Genomic DNA, 20429 nt, shown 5'->3' with positions numbered 1-20429 from the left:
TTGATTCATATTCAAGGTATTTATTTCTTGGCACAAGTAAGGGATTTGCAACTAATATAAGGGATAATTTGAACTGTAATGAATGTTCTCACCCAGCATTAGATTCCAGACCTTGAATATGCCTTTGGTTGAGATTATGTATGTGACTCACTTTTCAGGGAGGAGGAAAAAAAGTATAAAACATAGAAATGTATTTTGTTGAGTTGTCTCAGGAAAGTGACCTTGTGAGTACCTTTAAGTTCTACCCCTACCTGAGTGTGCTACCTAGATTACAGCTTATACCTTCTTTTATGTAGTTTTTCTGTTCACACAAGCTACATTTTGCTTCTTTACCAGAAAAAAGCGAAGAGGATATTTCTAAAGCCTTTCTTTTATTCCCTGGTGGGATACTGGCATTAAGAAATTCACTGTGTAGCTGATCTAAACAGCATAGTAGCTATGAGAAGGGGAGGCCATTGGCAAATAGCTCTATTGTCACCAGGCAAGACATTGCTCACCAACTTGTTCTTGGGTATAGGGCAGAGCTATCATAAATCCACAGCAGCCATTTCTCCATAGGTTTATTAGAATTTTGATCCTACTTCCTCTGGAAGCGATCTTTCTAAAGGAAATAGGGGTAAGTAGGAAGAGATTCTCGCTTCTCAAGCCATACAAACCTTTCAATCCTCAGGATATTTTGACAGCTGTTCTCTGGAAATAATAGGCATAATTAAATGAAGGATTTATACAGACCATAGTGAAGATGACAAAATCCAGGGTCTAAGTACCTAATTTTGAGTCTTGGCTCTAAGACTTATTAGTTCTTGTTTCTTCATCTCTAAAATGTGAATGATAATATTTGTATATTATCTGATGTGTGAATTTAATGTGAATCTGCAACCCACTTTCCTTAAGTAAAGGAAAGTTTTAAAAATCCATTTGGGTCTCAGCCTCATCCTTTGATCAGGTTAAGAACATGGCTCCCTGGAGTCTGGAACACTGGCCTATGACCTAAGCTATGGTCAAGGCTATACAGCCAGGGAGTCATAAGGGACAAGAGGCCAGTGTCTTCCAGGATTCCAGGGAGCCTGTTCTTAATCCAATCAAAGGGTGAGGGTGAGACCCAAATGGATTTTCAACTTTCTCTTTGTTACTGCCATGGCAATCTGGCCCAGACAGGGTTCATTTGACTGGGGAGGATAAAATGACATGAAGTGGGAAAGGAAGGAAGGAAGGAAGGAAGGAAGGAAGGAAGGAAGGAAGGAAGGAAGGAAGGAAGGAAGGAAGGAAGGAAGGAAGGAAGGAAGGAAGGAAGGAAGGAAGGAAGGAAGGAAGGAAGAGAGAGAGAAAGAGAGAGAGAGGAAGGAAGGAAGGAAGGAAGGAAGGAAGGAAGAAAGAGAGAAAGAGAGAGAGAGAGAGGAAGGAAGGAAGGAAGGAAGGAAGGAAGGAAGGATGAAAGAGAGAGAGAAAGAGAGAGAGAGGAAGGAAGGAAGGAAGGAAGGAAGGAAGGAAGGAAGGAAGGAAGGAAGGAAGGAAGGAAGAGAGAGAGAGAAAGAGAGAGAGAGGAAGGAAGGAAGGAAGGAAGGAAGGAAGGAAGGAAGGAAGGAAGGAAGGAAGGAAGGAAGGAAGGAAGAGAGAGAGAAAGAGAGAGAGAGGAAGGAAGGAAGGAAGGAAGGAAGGAAGGAAGGAAGGAAGGAAGGAAGGAAGGAAGGAAGGAAGAAGGAAGGAAGGAAGGAAGGAAGGAAGAGAGAGAGAAAGAGAGAGAGAGGAAGGAAGGAAGGAAGGAAGAAAGGAAGGAAGGAAGGAAGGAAGGAAGGAAGGAAGGAAGGAACGAACGAACGAACGAACGAACGAACGAACGAACGAACGAACGAATGAACAAACAAGGAGCCAAAACAAAGGTTGGAAGAGTGCTCTTGCTCCAGCTTGAGGTATTTTAAGAAAACCAAGACACACTGACTCCATGATTATCATCAGTGGGAGATAGGGGACAAAGATACAAACAAGTCCAGTTTGAACACAGGTTAGCCAAATTCTTGTTGTAGGAAAAGCTTATAATTTTATGGCTATGTGACTTTTGAGTTTGCGAAGAGGAGCTTGGAGACACTGGCTCTGGGAAATCCTAGGTCAGTAATGTTGGGGGTGTTTAAAATACTAAATCCAAGGATGCTCGTAATGCTAATTAGGAAGGCTAAGTTAAGCACCTTCAGAAAAGGCCAAATTTTGATTGTATAATCAGTCAGCATTTGCCAAGGAATAGACTTTATGAAATTTGGAGTGCCTGCCAATTTTTATTTTTTAAAGATAGAAGGTCAGGACTCATTAACTCATAGGTATTTTTTATTTTACCACAACAAGAAAAATGCCTTTGTAGTAATATCTTGTTTTTACTGAATCGTAGCTTTTGCCCTGAGATCCAGGGTGGCAACATCATTTCTCTCATGGTGATTCAGTCCTTGCAATCCCTACACCTCTTAGAAAGGAAAGAAAGGAACAGATTTATGTTAAATTTACACACTAATTCATTTAAGTTATTGATTATTCTGGCCCAGCAGAAACCCTTATCATATATTTTACCTCTCAATATATGTCTCCACGTTAATTTTTGTTTGTTTTCTGTGGCTCGGTAAGGTATTTTGGATTTCAACCTCATCCTTGAACAATAGGATATGCATATGATGACACAGTGCCATTTGATATTCTGTTGATAGGGAGGCACATATATTAATAAAGTTTTGACTTATACAAATGGATAGGGAGGCACATATATTAATAAAGTTTTGACTTATACAAATGGTAATACACATGAACAACTGTTAAAATGCTAAAATGCATACACTAAATTTTAAATATAAGTGGTATCCTTTAAATGTTCCATATTTATTCTTTCTGTAAAATTGTGTATGTGAGTATGTGTGGAGAGAGAATTACCTTTGACCTAAGTGAGACAGAAACAACTTATGTCTTTATTATGTTATACAGGGTATTTTTGAGAGTTGGGGATATCTTTTGAGTTTGTCCTTTAAAAATGTTTGAAACTGTAGTCTATTGATTTAGGAATAAGTTTTATGAACAGGAGGCTAGGCTAATAGCCTCTTCCTGTTTCTATAACCCCTTCCCCAGTTTCCTTCACTAGTAAATCTTTGCTTCTCTAATTTGCATTCTTAGTCAGCCCACCTCTTACTAACCCAGCCTGTTCAATTTGTATTCTAAGGGATGCCTGCCCTAGAGAAAAAGGTGGGCTAGAAGCTCTGGAAAACACAATAATACCTTGTCAGAGGTAGCAATCTCCCAATCAGTCCTACAAACAAAATGTATGTTTATATGCAGATTAAAGCCTGATTCTGACCCTTGACCATTTGCTAAAAAAGAATAATTTGGAGGATAACCACTTCAGTAAGTCTGGAACTTGACCAGGGGACCTTGTCAGGATGATGTAATTTAGCCTGAGAGTTGTATTTTCCTATAAATAAGGGTTTTGGGTTTTTTTCTGTAAAATGGGGCTTTTTGCTTTTGGGCCTTTTTATTTTGGGGCCATGCTTTTTCTTTTTCTCTTTCTCTCTTAATAAAGAGTTTCATTTGAAATGGCTTCCCAGTTTCTTGAATAGTGGCTAAGGAAGGTAAACCTTGAAAATTTGAAGGTCTTCCTAAATTTCCACTTCACACAAGTATCCACACACACATAGACATATACACAAACACACATACATAGTGAGAGAGAGATGGAGAAAGGCAGGCAGATGGGATCTGAAAATCAAGCTGTGTTCTCCCAGCCTCATATAATCACAGGTAATAAATGTTCTGCAATCATAAGTGAGCTTACCATTTTGTTGATGATGTTTGAAACAGAATGGAATCCAGCTTGCTCTTTCATTACTGCATTATTGGCACTGAATTACTAACAGTATAAATTGGAAAAGCAAAACAAAAAAAAAACCCCAAAAAACCTTTGCTTTTAAAATAAGCCAGTACACCTTAAAATGTAGTCACTAAAATTGACTACATTCATGCTTATTCCCACCTGTGCATTTTTTTACTGAAACAAAGTTAGGTTTTGTCATGGTTTCATAGACAATCAATCCTCTAGCTTGTTAGTTAACATATTTCCAAATAATCTTGAGGATTCCACCAGGGCAAAGATGATCAACATTCACATGTTAAAATTATAATTATATAAGGCTAATCCTTTTAATACAACACCATTATTGCTTTAGTACAAATTCTCAACTGGCTTAGGCAAGACTTTTAGGACAATAGTTCTTTGTCTGAAGGAAGAAGTTGAGAATTTTGAAGACAGCATTGGCAATAGCTAATGGTAGTAAATTATGCAAAGCCTAAAAGTAAAACATTCAGAGAGTTGTGGAGAATCCCCAGACCAAAGGCTGGAGGAGGGGTCTAACCAATCCTGTGAACTAAGTCTTCTCCCCGATATAGAAAAGTACCAGCTTGGAGTCAAAGGACCTCCGTTAAAATCCTAGCTCAACAATTTACTACCTGTGTGATTTGGGCACTAGAAGCAGCTAGGTTGCATAGTGGATAGAGTTCTGGTTTTGAATCAGAAAGACCTGAAGTCAAATCCAGCCTCAGACACTCACTAACTCTGTTACCTGGACAAGTTTCTTAACTTTTCTTTTCCTCAGTTTCCTCAGCTATAAAATGAGAATAATAAAAGCACCAACCTTTCAGAGCTGTTGTGAGATTCAAATAAGATGTCTCTTAACTACTAATCACAATACCTGGCACACAGTAGGTACTTTCTAAATGCTTGTTTCCTTCCTTCCTAACTACAGGCAATTCACTTAAATTTTCTGAGTCTTTATTTGTCACATGGAATTTGACTGAATTAATTAGAGGATGTATAAATTTACTACCAGTTCTAAATCTATGATCCTGTGCTGCATTCAATAGACAGTTTCAAAAGGCATCAATAAGGTTAGGATAATCAAATTTAACCTGAGGTGAGCAATGCTTCCTGATGTTTCCTAAAAAAGAAACTGGATTATATGAAACTAGTGGTCTCTTTGGTCCCTATCTCAGAACTCTGATGAACATCATCATCTAAACTTGAGTCCCTGTCTAATCATCAATAATGCCTTGCTTAATCTCATTATCTGTCATAATTTCTATTCATGTGCTGTTTAACTGAGCTAGAAGAAATCACTGTGTAGTGTTTACTGAATTCAGGACAAATTTATGTAATCTAAACACAACTGAGCCTTTATTGCTGCAAGGCAATCATTCTATCCCTCCCTAATTGATTTTCTATTCCAGTAGCTGATCCAAATTTCCAAATTTATAAAAGTATTCCCTCCCCTCCATACTCTTAGCTGAGGTTCTCACCTGTCTTATATTTTACCAAAAAAAAAAATGACCCAATTTGATGAGCTGCTACTTATCACCTCAATCTCATCTGACAATACTTGGACATCTTTCCCCACTATCTTAGTCTAAACTGGATGAATATAAAGAGGTCTTTTTGCCAAAGACAAACCCTAACATGTGCACCCTTAATCTAATTACACTGCATCTTCTCCAGCAGATTGACCCTACAATCATCTCTACTCTTTCTCTTTAATTTCTCCTATCTACTGGTTCTTCTAATGCCTACAAAAATATCTGACTCCTCTATCCTTAAAAAATTCCTCACTCAATCCTATCATCCCTGCTAGCTGTTGTCCTATCTCCCTTCTCTGAATTTAAACTCCTTGAGAAGCCATCTATTTTTCTCTTCCTCTTTTCTACACTTTCTTCAGTCTGTCTTCCAAACTCATCATTCAACTACAACTGTCCATTGTAAAGTTACTGATGATCTCTTTTTTTTTTTAAACCCTTACTTTCCATCTTCGAGTCAATACTGTGTATTGGCTCCAAGGCAGAAGAGTGGTAAGGGCTAGACAATGGAGGTCAAGTGACTTGCCAGGGTCATACAGCTGGGAAGTGTCTGAGGTCAGATTTGAACTCAGGACCTCCATCTCTAGGCCTGTACTGATAATCTTTTAATGACCAAATGTAATGGATTTTTTTGTTTGTTTTTGATTTTTTTTCCCCCAAGCTTCATCCTTCTTAACCTCTATACCATTTGACAATTAAAATCACACTCTAATTCTGGACACTCCTCTGGGTTTTCATGACATTGTCCTCTCCTGGTTCTCTTCCTACCTGTATGAGTATTCCTTTTCCAGTCTCCTTTTCTTGATCCCTGTTTCCCAAATCTCTGACTTGAACCTACTCTGTTTTTTTTTCTCTCTAACCTATCTCACTTGGTGATTTCATCAGTACCCATGAGTTCAGTTATTCTGTCTATGATGATGATGCCCCATCTATAAATTCATTACTAGCCTCCCTACTTCTCTTCACATTCATATCATAAAATAACTTTTGGACCTCTCAAGTTAGATGTCCCATAAAGATCTCAAGCTGAAAATGTCAAAAAGAATTTATTATATTTCCCCCTGCATCCCTCCAAAATGAATAAAACCCTGCACTCTTTTGAATTAACACAGTTTTTATTTTTTAAAGTTCATTGATTTTTGCAAACATTTATTTTCTTATTGTCCATCATCCTTCCAGGGAACAAAAACAAAAAAAAATTAAAAACGAATACCTCATATCAAATATATATCGTCCAGCAAAACAAATTCCCTAATTATCAAAAATATGCCTCTTTCTAAGTTTTATGTCTTACTGGTTTCCTATGAAAAATGTCCCAATAATATACTGTTATATACATATGCCAGACTTTGTTTGGCAGTTTCTTAATTGTAGGATACTAAACTTCCCTATTATTTTTGTTTTTTATATCTTCAGAATATTTTTCCATGGTTACATGATTCATGATTACCTCCCTCCCCCTTTCCTTCCTCTTCCTAGAGCTGACAAGCAATTCTACTAGGTTATACAGGTATCATTGTTCAAAACCTATTTGCATGCTATTCATATTTGTAGTAGACTTATCTTTTAACATAATATCCTAATTATATCCCTAGTGAACCACATGATGGATCATATGTTGTTCTTCTGTGTTTCTGTTCTAACAGTTCTTTCTCTGGATGTGGATAGCACTCTTTCTCCTAAGTTCTGGATTGTCCTGGGCCATTGTATTGCTGCTGGTAGAAAAGTCTATTACATTCAGTTGTGCCATAATGTATCAGTCTCTGTGTACAATGTTCTCATGGTTCTGTTCCTTTTGCTTTGCATCAATTCCTGGAGGTCCAGTTCGCATGGAATTCCTCCAGTCCATTATTCTTTTCAGCTCAGTAATACTCCATCACCATCATATACCACAATTTGTTCAGCCATTCCCCAATCAATTGATACCCCTTTATTTTCCAATTTTTGCTAACACAAAGAGCATGGCTATAGATATTTTTGTACAAGTCTTCCTTTATTATCTATTTGGGGTACAAACCCAGCAGTGCTATGGCTGGGTCAAAGGGCAATCTTTTAAAGTCCTTTGGGCATAGTTCCAAATTGCCCTCCAGAATGGTAGAACCAAATCACAACTCCACGGCAGGGTAGTAGGGTCCAGATTTTGCCATATCAACTCCAATATTTATTACTTTCTTTTGCTGCCATATTGGCCAATCTGCTAGGTATAAAGTGGTACCTCAGAGTTGTTTTAATTTACATTTCTCTAAGCAATAGGGATTTAGAACACTTTTTCATGTGGTTATTGATAGTTTTAATTTCTTCATCTGAAAACTGCTTCTTCATTCCCTTGACCATTTGTCAATTGGGGAATGGCTTGACTTTTTCTAAATTTTATTTAGTTCCTTATATATTTGGGAAATTAAATCTTTGTCAGAGAAGTTTATTATAAAAATGTTCTCCGAGTTTGTTGCTTTCCTTTTAATTTTTGGTTGCATTGTTTTATTTGTACAAAACCTTTTTAATTTAATATAATAAAAATCACTCATTTTACATTTTGTAGTGTTCTCTGTATCTTGCTTGGTCTTAAATTCTTTCCTTTCCCATAGATCTGACAGGCATAGTATTCTATGTTCACATAATTTATTTATGATTTAACTCTTTATATTTATATCATTTACCCATTTTGAATTGATCTTGGTATAGGGTATAAGATGTTGATATAAACTTAATTTTTCCTATATTGTTTTCTAATTTTCCTAGCAGTTTTTGTCAAATAGCAATGCCTTTTGGTGCATAAATATTAATACTGATATTACTTCAATGTTTACAGTACCCTTTAACAGAATGTAATTTCCTTCCTTATCTCTTTTAATCAGGTCCATTTATACTTTAGCTTTGTCTGATATCATGATTGCTACTCCTGTTTTTTTTTTTTTGATGAGGCATAATAAATTCTGCTCCAATCTTTTACCTTAAATCTGTGCATGTCACTCTGCCTCAAATGTGTTTCTTATAAATAACATATAGTAGGATTCTGTTTTTTAATTCACTCTGCTATCCACTTCTATTTAATGGGTGAATTCATTTCATTTACATTCATTGTTATACTTACTGTGTATTGCCCTCCATAATATTATTCCCTTTAAATCCTGCTTTATTCCCTCTCTCTGTTCCTCTTCATCAGTGTTTTGCTTTTTGCCAACCCTTCCCACTTCTTTCTCCCTCTTCTCTTATCTTATTCCCTTTAAACTTCTCTGTGGGGTAAGATAGAATTCTATAACCCACTGAATAGGGTAAGATAGAATTCTATATCCCACTGAATATACTTGTTTGACCCTCTCTGAGCCCTTTATGATGAAAGTTAAGTTTAAGCATTGCCTGTCACCACCCTTAACTTCTCCTCTCTATAATCAATTTTTATACCTCTTTATGTTATATAATTTACCCCATTCTATCTCTCCTTTCCCTTTTCTCTCAGCATAGCCCTCTCAGCCATTGATTTTTTACATATCATTCATATGTACACATATCATATCATACATACATATCATTCCATATCATCACATTTACATATATATCATATTATCATAATCAGCTTACTTCTCTATCCTCTTTCTGAGTAAATTTCTTCTAATATCTCTACTACTATGAGTAATTTTTGAGAATTACAGAAATCCTCTTTCCATGTAGACATATAAACATTTTGATCTTAATGAGTCCCTTAAATTTTATCCTTCTTATTTACCTTTTTTGCCTCTCTTGTGTCTCATATTTGGAATTCAGTTTTTTTGTTTGTTTGTTTGTTTAGGTCTGGATTATTCCTCAGGAATACTTGGAAATCTTCTTTCTTAATGAATGACCATTTCCCCCCTGAAATATTATACTCAGGATAGGCTAGATAGGTGACTCTGGGATGTAAACACAAATCTTTTGCCTTCCTGAATATCATATTCCATGCCTTTTGATTGTTTAATTTAGAAGCCATTAGGTCCTGTGTGATCCAAATTGTAGCTCCATTTTATTTTAATGATTTCTTTCTGGCTGTTTAAAGTATTTTTTCATTGACATAGTGGCTCTTGAATTTAGCTATTATATTCCTGGAAGTTGTCACTTGGAGATTTCTTTTTGGAGGTGATCTGTGAATTATTTCAATTTTGATTTTATTTTCTTGTTTGAGGATCTCTGGGCAGTTATCTTTAATAATTTCTTGTAATATGATATCAAAGATTTTTTTCTTGTTCATGACTTTTAGGTAGTTTAATTATACTCAAATTGTTTCTCCTAAATCTGTTTTCTAGGTCAGTTTTTTTTTCCAAAAAGACATTTCATGTTTTCCTCTATTTTTTCATTCCTTTGATTCTGCTTTATTGTTTCTTGATTTCTCATGAAATCATTAGTTTCTAGGTAGTCAATTCTAATTTTTAAGATCTGATTTTCTTTGGTCAGTTTTCGGTTCTTTTCCAATTGATCCATTTTTTCTTGTATTCCTTTCCTTTCTCCTTGAATCACTTTCATTTCTCCTTGAATCACTTTCCTTCCTCTTTCCCATTTTTTCTCTGGTTTTCTTAATTAGTTTTTGAAGTCCTTTTTGAGTTCTTCCAGAATCTGTGTCCAATCCATATTTTTCTTTTGGACTTTTGGGTGTGTTTCCTTTGCTTTCACTGTTTCCTTCTGCTTCTATACCTTGCCTTTTGTCTTTATAAAAATTCTTTAGTTTTTGTTTACTCATTTTTCCTCTCTAATTATAGGTAATATTGGGAGGATGATGTTATGGTCTGAGGGCTAAGAGCTCTGAAAGTCTCTCCCCCTGCTGATTCAATTGACCCTTTTGATGCTGCTAATTTAAAGACTTGCCTTAGACTTAGGTATAATTTTTTTTGATCTCTCTCTGATCTTAATTAGGTCAAGGACCAATAAAATTCTCCATTCAGGCTTAGTCTCGAGTTTTTTGGTCTCACTCAGGCACACTTTTGACTTTCCTGTCTTGGAGCTCTGCACTGAGCTTTAGGTAATTAAGGAAAACAAATAGTCCACTCTGGCTGGAGCTACATTTATTTGAGGAGGTATATTGTTTAGTTATACTAGGAAATCAGGTAGGAACCAGATTATAAAGGGCCTACAGTTCCAAGCTAAGTAGTCCATGGTGTTTGTTTTGTTTTTTTGTAGGCAGTTGGGGTGCCACTGAAGATTTTTTTAACATGAGCAAACCTATGCAATAGGAATTATGTTATTCTCTTCCCTAATGTTCTCTAATTTAAACAAGGATGAATAAGGATGTTAATTGCCATTTAATATATAGTAAAGATACTTTTTTTTTCACATTGATAGTATTACCTAATAATTTTTTTCTGGATTATAAATGAATGAATAAAATGGTCTAGATTTCTTTCACTGTAATCAGTGTATTAAAATCTAATTGGTAATTGGAAGCACATCTCTCAAGCCTTTAAAACAAATGAATCCAAAGGGGATTTGGAATCCAAAAAACCTGAAATATCATCTCCACAGAAGATCATCCAGTAAAGAAAAAGTATACAGCAATATACAGCTAATAAAGTCTCAAGGGAAAAACTATTTTGGTTTGTAAATTAATCTATCCAAGTTCATGCCTCATACCTGTCTCTCTTAATCCTAGATAACACTGCCTCAGTACTCACCAGGAGAAATGGATTCCGGAGACAAGAACAGTCTGTTTACTATTTGCCAATTTTCATTGTGGACAGTGGTTCTCCTTCCCTTAGCAGTACCAACACTCTCACCATCCGAGTATGTGACTGTGATGCAGATGGCATTGCTCAAACGTGTAACGCAGAAGCATACATTTTACCAGCAGGACTTAGCACAGGAGCCCTCATAGCAATCCTTGCCTGTGTCCTGACATTATTAGGTAGGTACCAAAGGCATCACCTATTTTCCCTGTTGAAGCACAGAGCAGGGAAAAGGGCACAAATATTGCTATTTGGCTTTGTTCCACTCTATTTGCTTTTAGTTTTACTTAGGGAATTAACATGAATATTATACTAAGTGGTGTTTTATATCTCTAAGAAACACAAAGTTAATTGTTTGGGTACATCAAATTTAGATAAATTATATCAAAGTTGAGCAGCCTCCAATTGGATATTTAAAGGAAAGCTCATGAGGAATTATATCAATTTCATCTTATAAAACAGTTGAAGATAAATGGTTCACATTTTAAAATGGCTTTTTAAAAGGGTGGTTTTAAAAAATAAATTCTCACAGCTGTTTATTTTCAGATTACTGTATATGCTTTATCTGCCCACTGAGAGTCCACCCTTTCATTTTCCCTTTAAAAGTTCTTTACAAATATTCTCTGATCAGTTAAGTTTATTCAAATACAAGCAGTTGCAACTACTCTAAATTAATGAGAAGAACCAGAGAGTCTTTTTCATGGTGTTCTTTTATTGTATGATTAAATTAATAGTATAATTGGAATGATCATGGACTTCAAAGGGCAAGAGACATATTTAACAAAATTTTAACTTGATCCAGAGGTTCTTTTAATACAGTAGAGTTATACTAGTAACTGTTTAATATTCCTATACAGTAAACTGTATAAAAGATACTTTAGTTAATTAGCATAGTTGGGGAATGGAGGATACCAGAAAATGTAGAGAATGATAAGCTGTGGTGGTGAGAAGGACCTAAAACTGCTTTCCTGGTGTAAGCATAATTGTATTGCTTTCTCTTTTAATTACTGATTTTTTAAAAACTCAGATCACAATGAAGCCAAAAAATCCACAAAATTAAATATGTATAAAACTTCACAAGTTTTCAAGTAAATATAGGCATTTCAAATTAAAGTTTTGTTTGAAACAAAATCAAATTGAGGTCATTCTGGCTAAGAGTAGAAGAAAAGAATATAATCAGATTAAAAAAGATGAAGTGATGAAAACCTAAATCACAAGTTCTCTGAATTGAGAACAAAAAAGATTAAAGTTGAATCCATTTTTTATTTAAATAAAAAACTTTTCAGAACTCCTTATGGAAAAAAAATCAAGTAAATAGGTTAAGTTTATCTTGCCATCAACCCTACATTTCCCAGATAACAAAGATTTTATATTTCACATAAATTGGCTCAGTCTGTGCTTTATGTATGATAAACTTAGTCATAGTCACAAAGTAAATGAGTGGCAGAGGCATGATTTGAATCCAGATCACCTGACTGCAGAGACAGTAGTCATTCATTCTTCTTAAATTGCTCCATTCAGGATTTACAATTGTAAATAATTATGTATGTGTGTGTATGAATGTATGTATGTATGTATCTATCTATCTATATATATATATGTATATATATTCAAAATAACTTCTGACTCTTTTTCCTTTTATCTACAGACTTTAAATTAGGAAGATTTAGAAGATAAATTTCCAGTCTTATAGGCACTATTTTCCTACCTATTGCATGACTTGGTTTCAATCTTAATTACTTAGAGATTTTGGTTATATCCTTGAAAGTTAATCAAAGTGTTTTTGTAAATCACAAACATCATATAATTTGCATTGTTATTTCTTTCTAATCTACATGTAATTCAGGTAAAATCAACTGTAAGATTTTTTTTTATAGGATTTTAGAAATAATACTAACTAAAGCTTTAATTTTGCCAGATTATTTTTTAAAAAAGTCAAATCAGTTCTATGATGGTAAAAAAAAAAGATCACAAGATACTTTAAATTATGAAAATAGTAAACTATTTTTATAGTAATAATAAATATTACTATAAGTGAATTTAAAAATTAAAGTAATAATACTTTAATAGTAAACATAGTTATAGTGCCTTACATTTAAAAAGTGCCTTCTCATCTATTTAAATATATATCAAATTATAGAGAACCCTCCAGTTTATTAATTCACTTTAAAATCCCATATGTTTCATCCATTTTTGGAGTTTCCACATGTTTTGAAATTAATATGGCTTGGTCAGAATTTGGTGGTGTCTGACATGTACATTTAAATTTAAACACTTAGTAGTGCTTCCCTTATCAAAGATTACACAGGATAAATCTTAGTCTTTTCCATTTCCAAGACTTGCACAATAAGCCATTGTCCCCCTGGGCATTGCACTTGAGTTCTTTAGAAACAACCACAATAGTCCTCCAGATCTCTCCTTCCCCAGTGCTCTTCATTTTAATCTCATTATCACTCTCTTTTTTTGTATTCTGTTATGTCTTTGGAAAAGCTGGTTTCATTGTGCTTATGTTCAGAATTTTTAAAATAATAAGATAAAATTAGTACCAGCTGATCTATGCTCACTGCATTTGTAAATGCGCTAGGGATCCCACACATGAAATTAATCAGTTTGGATGGGCAGCTGCTCTAATCTATGTGGATTTATCTTTGCTACACCCAAGAAATAAATGTGAATATTTTTCCTAGTTCAAGACTTGAAGCCTGATCTTCCAGTCTGTGGAGAAGATGAATGAATGAATGAAAACTTAATTGTTAAAAAAAAGAGAGAGAGAAGTGAAGGGACTATAGTTACTTAATATCAAGTTCATCTGAAATACGAACCTGGGAAAATATTATTTTTTGGCTAAAAAAGAAATACTGCTAACTGTGAAACTTCTTTGTCAGAGATCCTACAAAAGCTACTTACAATACCCCAAGAAACCAAGAATTAAGCCCTAGCCTGTCTCCTGATCTTCAGGCTCACATTGCCAACACATTATTAGACACTTTAAATTGTACGTCCAGCAGGCTTCTTAGTCTCACCATGTCCAAAACAGAATTATTTTTTCCCTCAAAACCTGTCCCTCTTCCAAAGTCCTCTAGATCTGTGGAGAGGACTAGACATTTCAGGGTTTGCAACTGAAGTTGTCTTGAACTGTTATCTCTGTCTTGCTTCATATGAAATCATTTGCCAAGTCCATTGTGCAGCAATTGCATATTTCCCATGTGCTCTTTCTCACCATTGAAATAATTACCACTCTAATTCAGGCCTTTGTCCCTCACCTGGAAAATTCTCCCCAACAGCTCTGGAATCTCTCTACCACCCTACTGCATTTCCCCCAACTCTTAATCTACACACAACTTCCAAAACTGGTAGGTTCCTCCCATGCCACTGCTCTGCTTGATAACTCCAGGGGCCCACTATTATCTTTAAGATAGGTACAAACTCCCCTTTTTGGAGTTTGCTATTCACAATCTGGCTCCAAATTACCTCTTTAGGATTAGTATATTCATTAACCATGTCATGCACTCTGGACTAACCACAATGCTCTTTGTTGTTCCTCAGATATTTAATCTCCTATCTGCCATAATTATTTTGAATTTATTTTTTCACACTGTCTTGTTATTTATATGTTTGTTTCTTACCTCTGTCAATATAATAGAAGTTTTTTGAAGGAATATTTTTTCTTTCTCTTTTTTTAAAATTACTGGGATCTAGCACAGTGCCTAGTATATAGTAGAGTCTTAATAAATGCTTCTTGGCTAACTGATCCCTCAGTATGGCTATAGGGCTATGATATTACTTTTTATGCTCGTCCTTCAGTTACAGTACATGGGCAACTAAGTGGCATGGATCTGGAGTCAATTAGACCTAAGTTCAGATCCAGCCTCAGATGTTTATTTCACAACTCTTGTCAAGTCACTTAATCTGTCTGCCTCATTTTCCTCAACTGTAAATGTATTACCTAACAGGGTAATTGGAGAAATAAATGAAATAATATTTGTAAAGTACTTATTAGCACTGTGCCTGGCATAGAAGACACTTAAATACCTGCCCCCCCCCCCCTTTCCTCTTTCTCACATAGCAATGAAGACAATATGCTAGGATCCTCTGACATTCATTATGAATGCTTTTGTAGACTTTTGAGTTGTCGGTAATTTGGAATGGTAGGAAAGGAAATATGGAGGCAGGTGAGCAGCCCAGTGGATGGAGTGTTGACTTTGAAGTCAGAAAGACCTGAGTTCAAATATGGCCTCAGACACTTAGTAATTGTGTGTCCATGGGCAAGTCATTTATGCTATTTGCTTCAGTTTTCTCAGCTGCAAAATGATCATTCGATCTCACAGGATTATTTTGATTATCAAATAAGTTATTTGTGAAGCATTTAACAGTACCTGGAATATAGGAGGCACTATACAGTTACAAACATCGAGTCAATGTTGACATATTTTTCCTTCATTAAAATGACTCCTTACTTGAATATCTTTGAGTCAGATTTTTTATATTTCTAAAACCCTTTCGATTGTCCTCAACTATGTTTGTTTACTAGTACATTTTTTGTACTACTTGAATCCATCTTATGTTTTTTGATTTGCTTGTACCTGATTTCTTCATAAGCTAATGAAGCATTTTAAAATTAATATGTTGTAGCAAAAGGAATAATTAATATGGATTTAGGAATCCTGGTTTCAAATCTTGGCTCTATTTAATACCTGAATGACAGCCGAGCAAGTCATTTTAATGTGGCTTAGTTTACTCATATGTAAAATTAGGGGGTTGGACTAGACCTTTTTAGGTATAAATCTATTATCTTTTGATGAATGTTTCATTCATTAATCTGTTTACTGAACAAAAATATTTTCAGCAGAACAGAATATTATTCCTGTTCTTAGTTAACAGTCTTATAGGAAACATATATGTGTGTGTGTCTGTATGTATGTATACATATCTATGCAAATGATAGAAAATACATACATAAGAAAAGAACTACCAGATTACTTGAGCTTGCTTGAGGAAGGAATCATTGTCTCTGCAATGTGCTCTCCCACTAATAAAAACAACTATAAAAAGACAACTATATGGAAATATTGAAGAGCCAGGGCCAAGCTATTTCTAAAATAATGATTAGAATTATATGAAAGACAATATCAGAGAATTCCAGGATCTTAATAATCTATAAAGACTAAAATGTTTGATTTAGGACAGTGCTTAGCACAGGACCTGGCACATGGTAAGTGCTTAATAAAAGTTTACCGAATGAATGGATAACCAAGGAATAAATGAACAACATCAGTTGTTGTACAGAAGGAGTACACTTCATAGCAAGCAAATACGTGAAGATAAAAAACTGGGTTGATTCATCAAAGCTTGTAAATATGTGGTAATTTAATGAGAATTTATTTTTAATTGATTATTTTGTCTTCCTGAGTTTCCTCTCCTGGTATACATAATTCATAAAGTTTGCCTTATTTGTGTACATCCTGGAAAAAAAGGGAAAAAAAAGCTTCAAGAAGCTTTGGAGCTGAAAAGTACCTTTGGTTATCAAACCCAACTCTTTCATTTGAGAGAAGAGGCATTAAACCTAAGAAAGGTTAAGTGATTCATCCAAAGTCACACCAGTAGCAAATAACAGATTCAGGATTCCTAGGGAGAGATTCCAAGTGACTTTTTTAGCCTCTGAATGATAGAAGTAAGACAAAGATACATCTTTGGACTGGTCAGATCATAATAGGAGCCTTCTTTTAACAATATCCAGCCCTAGGCTCTGCTGGCTGATGCAGGTAACATTTGCCTGAAATTTTTCTTCTCCTCATATCTAGGAATCCATAACAAGAAAAGGAGTCATACATGCAAAGTGTTGATATTTCCAAGAAGGGAACAACAGTCAATCCAGTTGTGATCTTATACTCAGTAATAATAAAATCAACTCCCTACTTTATGTTGTTTCTGACTTGGATAAATAGTCTAGTTATGATAATTTTATTTAGAATGAAATTTGGTACTTTTTATTTCTTATTTTTCTCGAGGAAGATTATAACTACCTTATCTACTAAATGAGGTACTCTAAACATTCTTCTACATATGAATTAAATTCTCTAGGAATATCAACACATACATAACATCATATCCTTTTGGCCATAATTAATATTAATTTTTGATTTATGGGGTTGTTTTCCCATGAGGCTCAAAAATGCATTACAGCACTATAAATTTTCAACATATTTGAAAAGCTATCCCTTTAGTAGCTCATAGCTCAAAGCATATGATATTCTTTTCTTGTTGAAAATGGACAAAGGATAAGCAGTTTTTAGTTCTTATTTAAAGAAAAAACCTCTAATGTTTCAGATTGCACATAGACTCAAATAGTTTCTAGATTTTTTCTTTTTGGCTTGGTTTAAAGAATAATGTTATACTTTAATGAAATGACCAAGTGGTTACATGGGCTTTTTTTACTTCTAATTCAGGCATTAAGAGCAAAGTAATTGAGGCCCTCTGACAGTATTCAGATATAATAGGTAATAAAGTATCCTTGTTTCAGAAATTCAAATCTAACAAGGCTTGCATACGAGCATGTTTATTGTTTAGGGGGATCCAAACACCCCCATTCCTTTTCGGGTGACCAACTGAATCACTAGCTGTCAGATGTTCTGTCTTATATTATGACAGTATCTTTCCTCTTATTATCCTTCATCTATCAGCTTATGAACAGTATGAATTATTGCCATTATTCATGAGTATGTTTAATTGTTAGATATTTATGTGTGTAATATCTCCTTAATTGAACTTAACTTAAGAGAGAAAATAATGATTTCATTTTAAAGATGCTTTGGTCTTCCCTGTAAATGTTTATATTCATAGACAATATAAAGAAGTCTGTTTCTTGACATAACTGACATGGCAAGTTCCAATGGGAAAAAATGAATATAATCTAGTAGTTAATGGTAGCAGATGTTTTCCTATTTTAAAAAAAAAAAGGTTATCTTGAGTGATCTTTACAAATCATGTTAATTTCTATTTTCTATGCTTAGAGATCCATTTGGGGAGTGAGGATAGGTAAGCTTGCCCATAACTGACACATGTTAGGAGATGCCAGTTGCTTTATTTTGGTATAATTTATGAAGTTATAAGGTGATTAGCGAGTTTCTACCATCTCTGATCCTTATTACAATTATTGACAGAGCTATCAAATGAAAATCTCCTGATTTTTTGTTTGTTTCTTTTGTTTTAATGGGGAGAGTATTGTTAAATTACCCATTTGACTTGAATTTTTTTTTAATTTCTCTACCTCTCTACCATTGAGAAAATAATCAAGATTCATTAATATTTATTTAGATTTAAATTCCATTAAATAGGATCCCTCTTGTGCTTTTTATTCAACAAATATTTATTAAGTCCCTACTATATGCATGGTCTCTCCACTCGAGTTGAACCTGATGTCAACAGAGCACGAAGTCTGATACCTCTCACAATGCTAGAAAGCTTGCAACCCGAGGTGTACCTGAGGCCTAGTCTACCTAAATTCGGAGGTTATTTACTAGGTTAGTGAGAGTTTGATGAATTTGGAGGCAATAGCCACTCCCAAAGACCATCTGCTAACATGCACATAAGCCATAATGGAAGGAGAACCTATAAAGACAAAGTCAAAAAGCTTTTGAAGCCTTGGCATGTATGTGATGAAAGATATTGTGTTCCTATTATAGACAAAAAGGAAGTACAGTCTCTATCTTTATGAAGCTTATATTTACAGAGGGGGATATTGCATGCATGGCAAGAACTATAAGCAGATTACAAGATAAAATTAAAGTGTAATGCCAGTTAAGAGTAGATAAAGATCCTTGGGCTGGGGCTAGGTAGAAAAATTTCATATGAGGATGCATGGAACAGGTATTGATGAGCACCAGATGGTTTTTGAAATAGTCATGTGATCCGAGCCATCCTTTCTGGGGACTGTTTTTGCAGAACTATGTAAAACTGGATGGGGAAAAAAGAAACAAAACCTAATACAGCAAGACTAGGGAGCCATTGACTACTCTAGGCAAGGAGCAATGAGGAGGGATATTAGTGCAATGACAGTAGAACAGAGAGAGATTTAGAAGGTGGAGGTAATAATTAATGTAGACGAGAGAAAGATGGAAAAAAAAATCAAAGATGATTCCAAAGTTTCAAGTCTGAGCAAATAGGAAGTTGGTTGTGTGAAAAAAGAGAGCCAAATGGAAAGGAGGAAAATATGGGACTGAGAAATTCAGTTGTCTTGAACAAGATTATAAATGAAATACTGGGGCATCTAGATCAAAATAATTAAAATCATTGGAAATGCTAGCTTTGAGCTAATTTAGGTCAGTGCTTTCTAAATGTTTTTGATAATATAAAAGTAAAAGAATTTTGAGCTTGCACTAAAAATACATGTATATATTTTTATAATTATATGCACATAGTGTGTATTATAAAACATAAAATACATTAAAAGGATTAAGGATGAAATAAAACACTTTTTAAATACCTTTATTATATTTAGTGGTATATACTTTTCTTGCTACTATTAGTAAATTTAGTGAAAGGAAAGTGAGTATGCCTCATTATTTTTGAAAATCTATTTAAAGGTGGCAGCTGGGTTGAGTGGATTGAGAGCTAGGCCTAGAGATGGGAGGTCTTAGTTTCAAATCTGGCCTCAGATACTTCCCAGCTGTGTGACCCTGGGCAAGTCACCTAACTCCCACTGCCTAGCCCTTACCATTCTTCTGCCCTGGAACCAATACACAGTATTGATTTCAAGACAGAAGGTAAGAGTTTTTTTTTTTTAAATCTTTTTAAAAACATTATACAACAATTTGAAAGTCTTGTTGTAAGTTACATCTGGTTCTCAGTTCAGATAATTTCTGCGTGGTTTGTAATAGTTATCATAGGAAAAAATAGCTCACAAACATATGTCGATCTAACTGGAAGGAGTAAGTATTTGGCTGTACTTTCTAATTCCTGATAGTAATCATCTAATGACATCCAACATCATACGATGTCTGTTTTTGTTTTGTTTTGTTAATTCAGTCACTAAATTTCTATCCCCTGATGCTATTCAGGTGGTCTTTTTGGATATTGAAGTTTTAGATGTTTAACCAATGAGTTAAAAAAAAACCTTTGAATTCTTTGTTTAGAAGATACTTTTAAAAGGTTGGAAAATTATATTTAAAAATTTTATATTTATATTTTCGCAGAAGGTACATTTTTATTGTTTCTAGGAAAAAGGTATTTTCTTTTAAAATTTCTTGCCAATCATGATGGCTTTATATAATATTTAGTTAACATATATCCTAGACACTTAGGGTAAGTGTAATTATCATTAAGTATAACATGGGAATATATATATTTCAAATACTAATTTTGATGCAGTGTTTT

The 20429-nt window shown here is 34.5% G+C and overlaps 1 protein-coding gene across 2 annotated transcripts in view; it reads left to right on the top strand.

Moving 5' to 3' along the window:
- Positions 1 to 20429, top strand: part of CDH7 (cadherin 7) — a 193368-nt gene that overhangs the window by 160510 nt on the left and 12429 nt on the right. For both annotated transcript variants that reach the window (XM_001365629.4, XM_016431702.2), the window contains exon 11: positions 10985 to 11236. In XM_001365629.4, the coding sequence (XP_001365666.1) occupies positions 10985 to 11236 (252 nt within the window). The remainder of the gene's footprint in view (positions 1 to 10984; positions 11237 to 20429) is intronic.

Source organism: Monodelphis domestica, chromosome 3 (genome assembly GCF_027887165.1).
Source record: "Monodelphis domestica isolate mMonDom1 chromosome 3, mMonDom1.pri, whole genome shotgun sequence".
NCBI classification, from domain to species: domain Eukaryota; kingdom Metazoa; phylum Chordata; class Mammalia; order Didelphimorphia; family Didelphidae; genus Monodelphis; species Monodelphis domestica.
The sequence above is the reverse complement of the archived record's forward strand: the minus strand, read 5'-3'. Positions and strand labels throughout refer to the sequence as shown.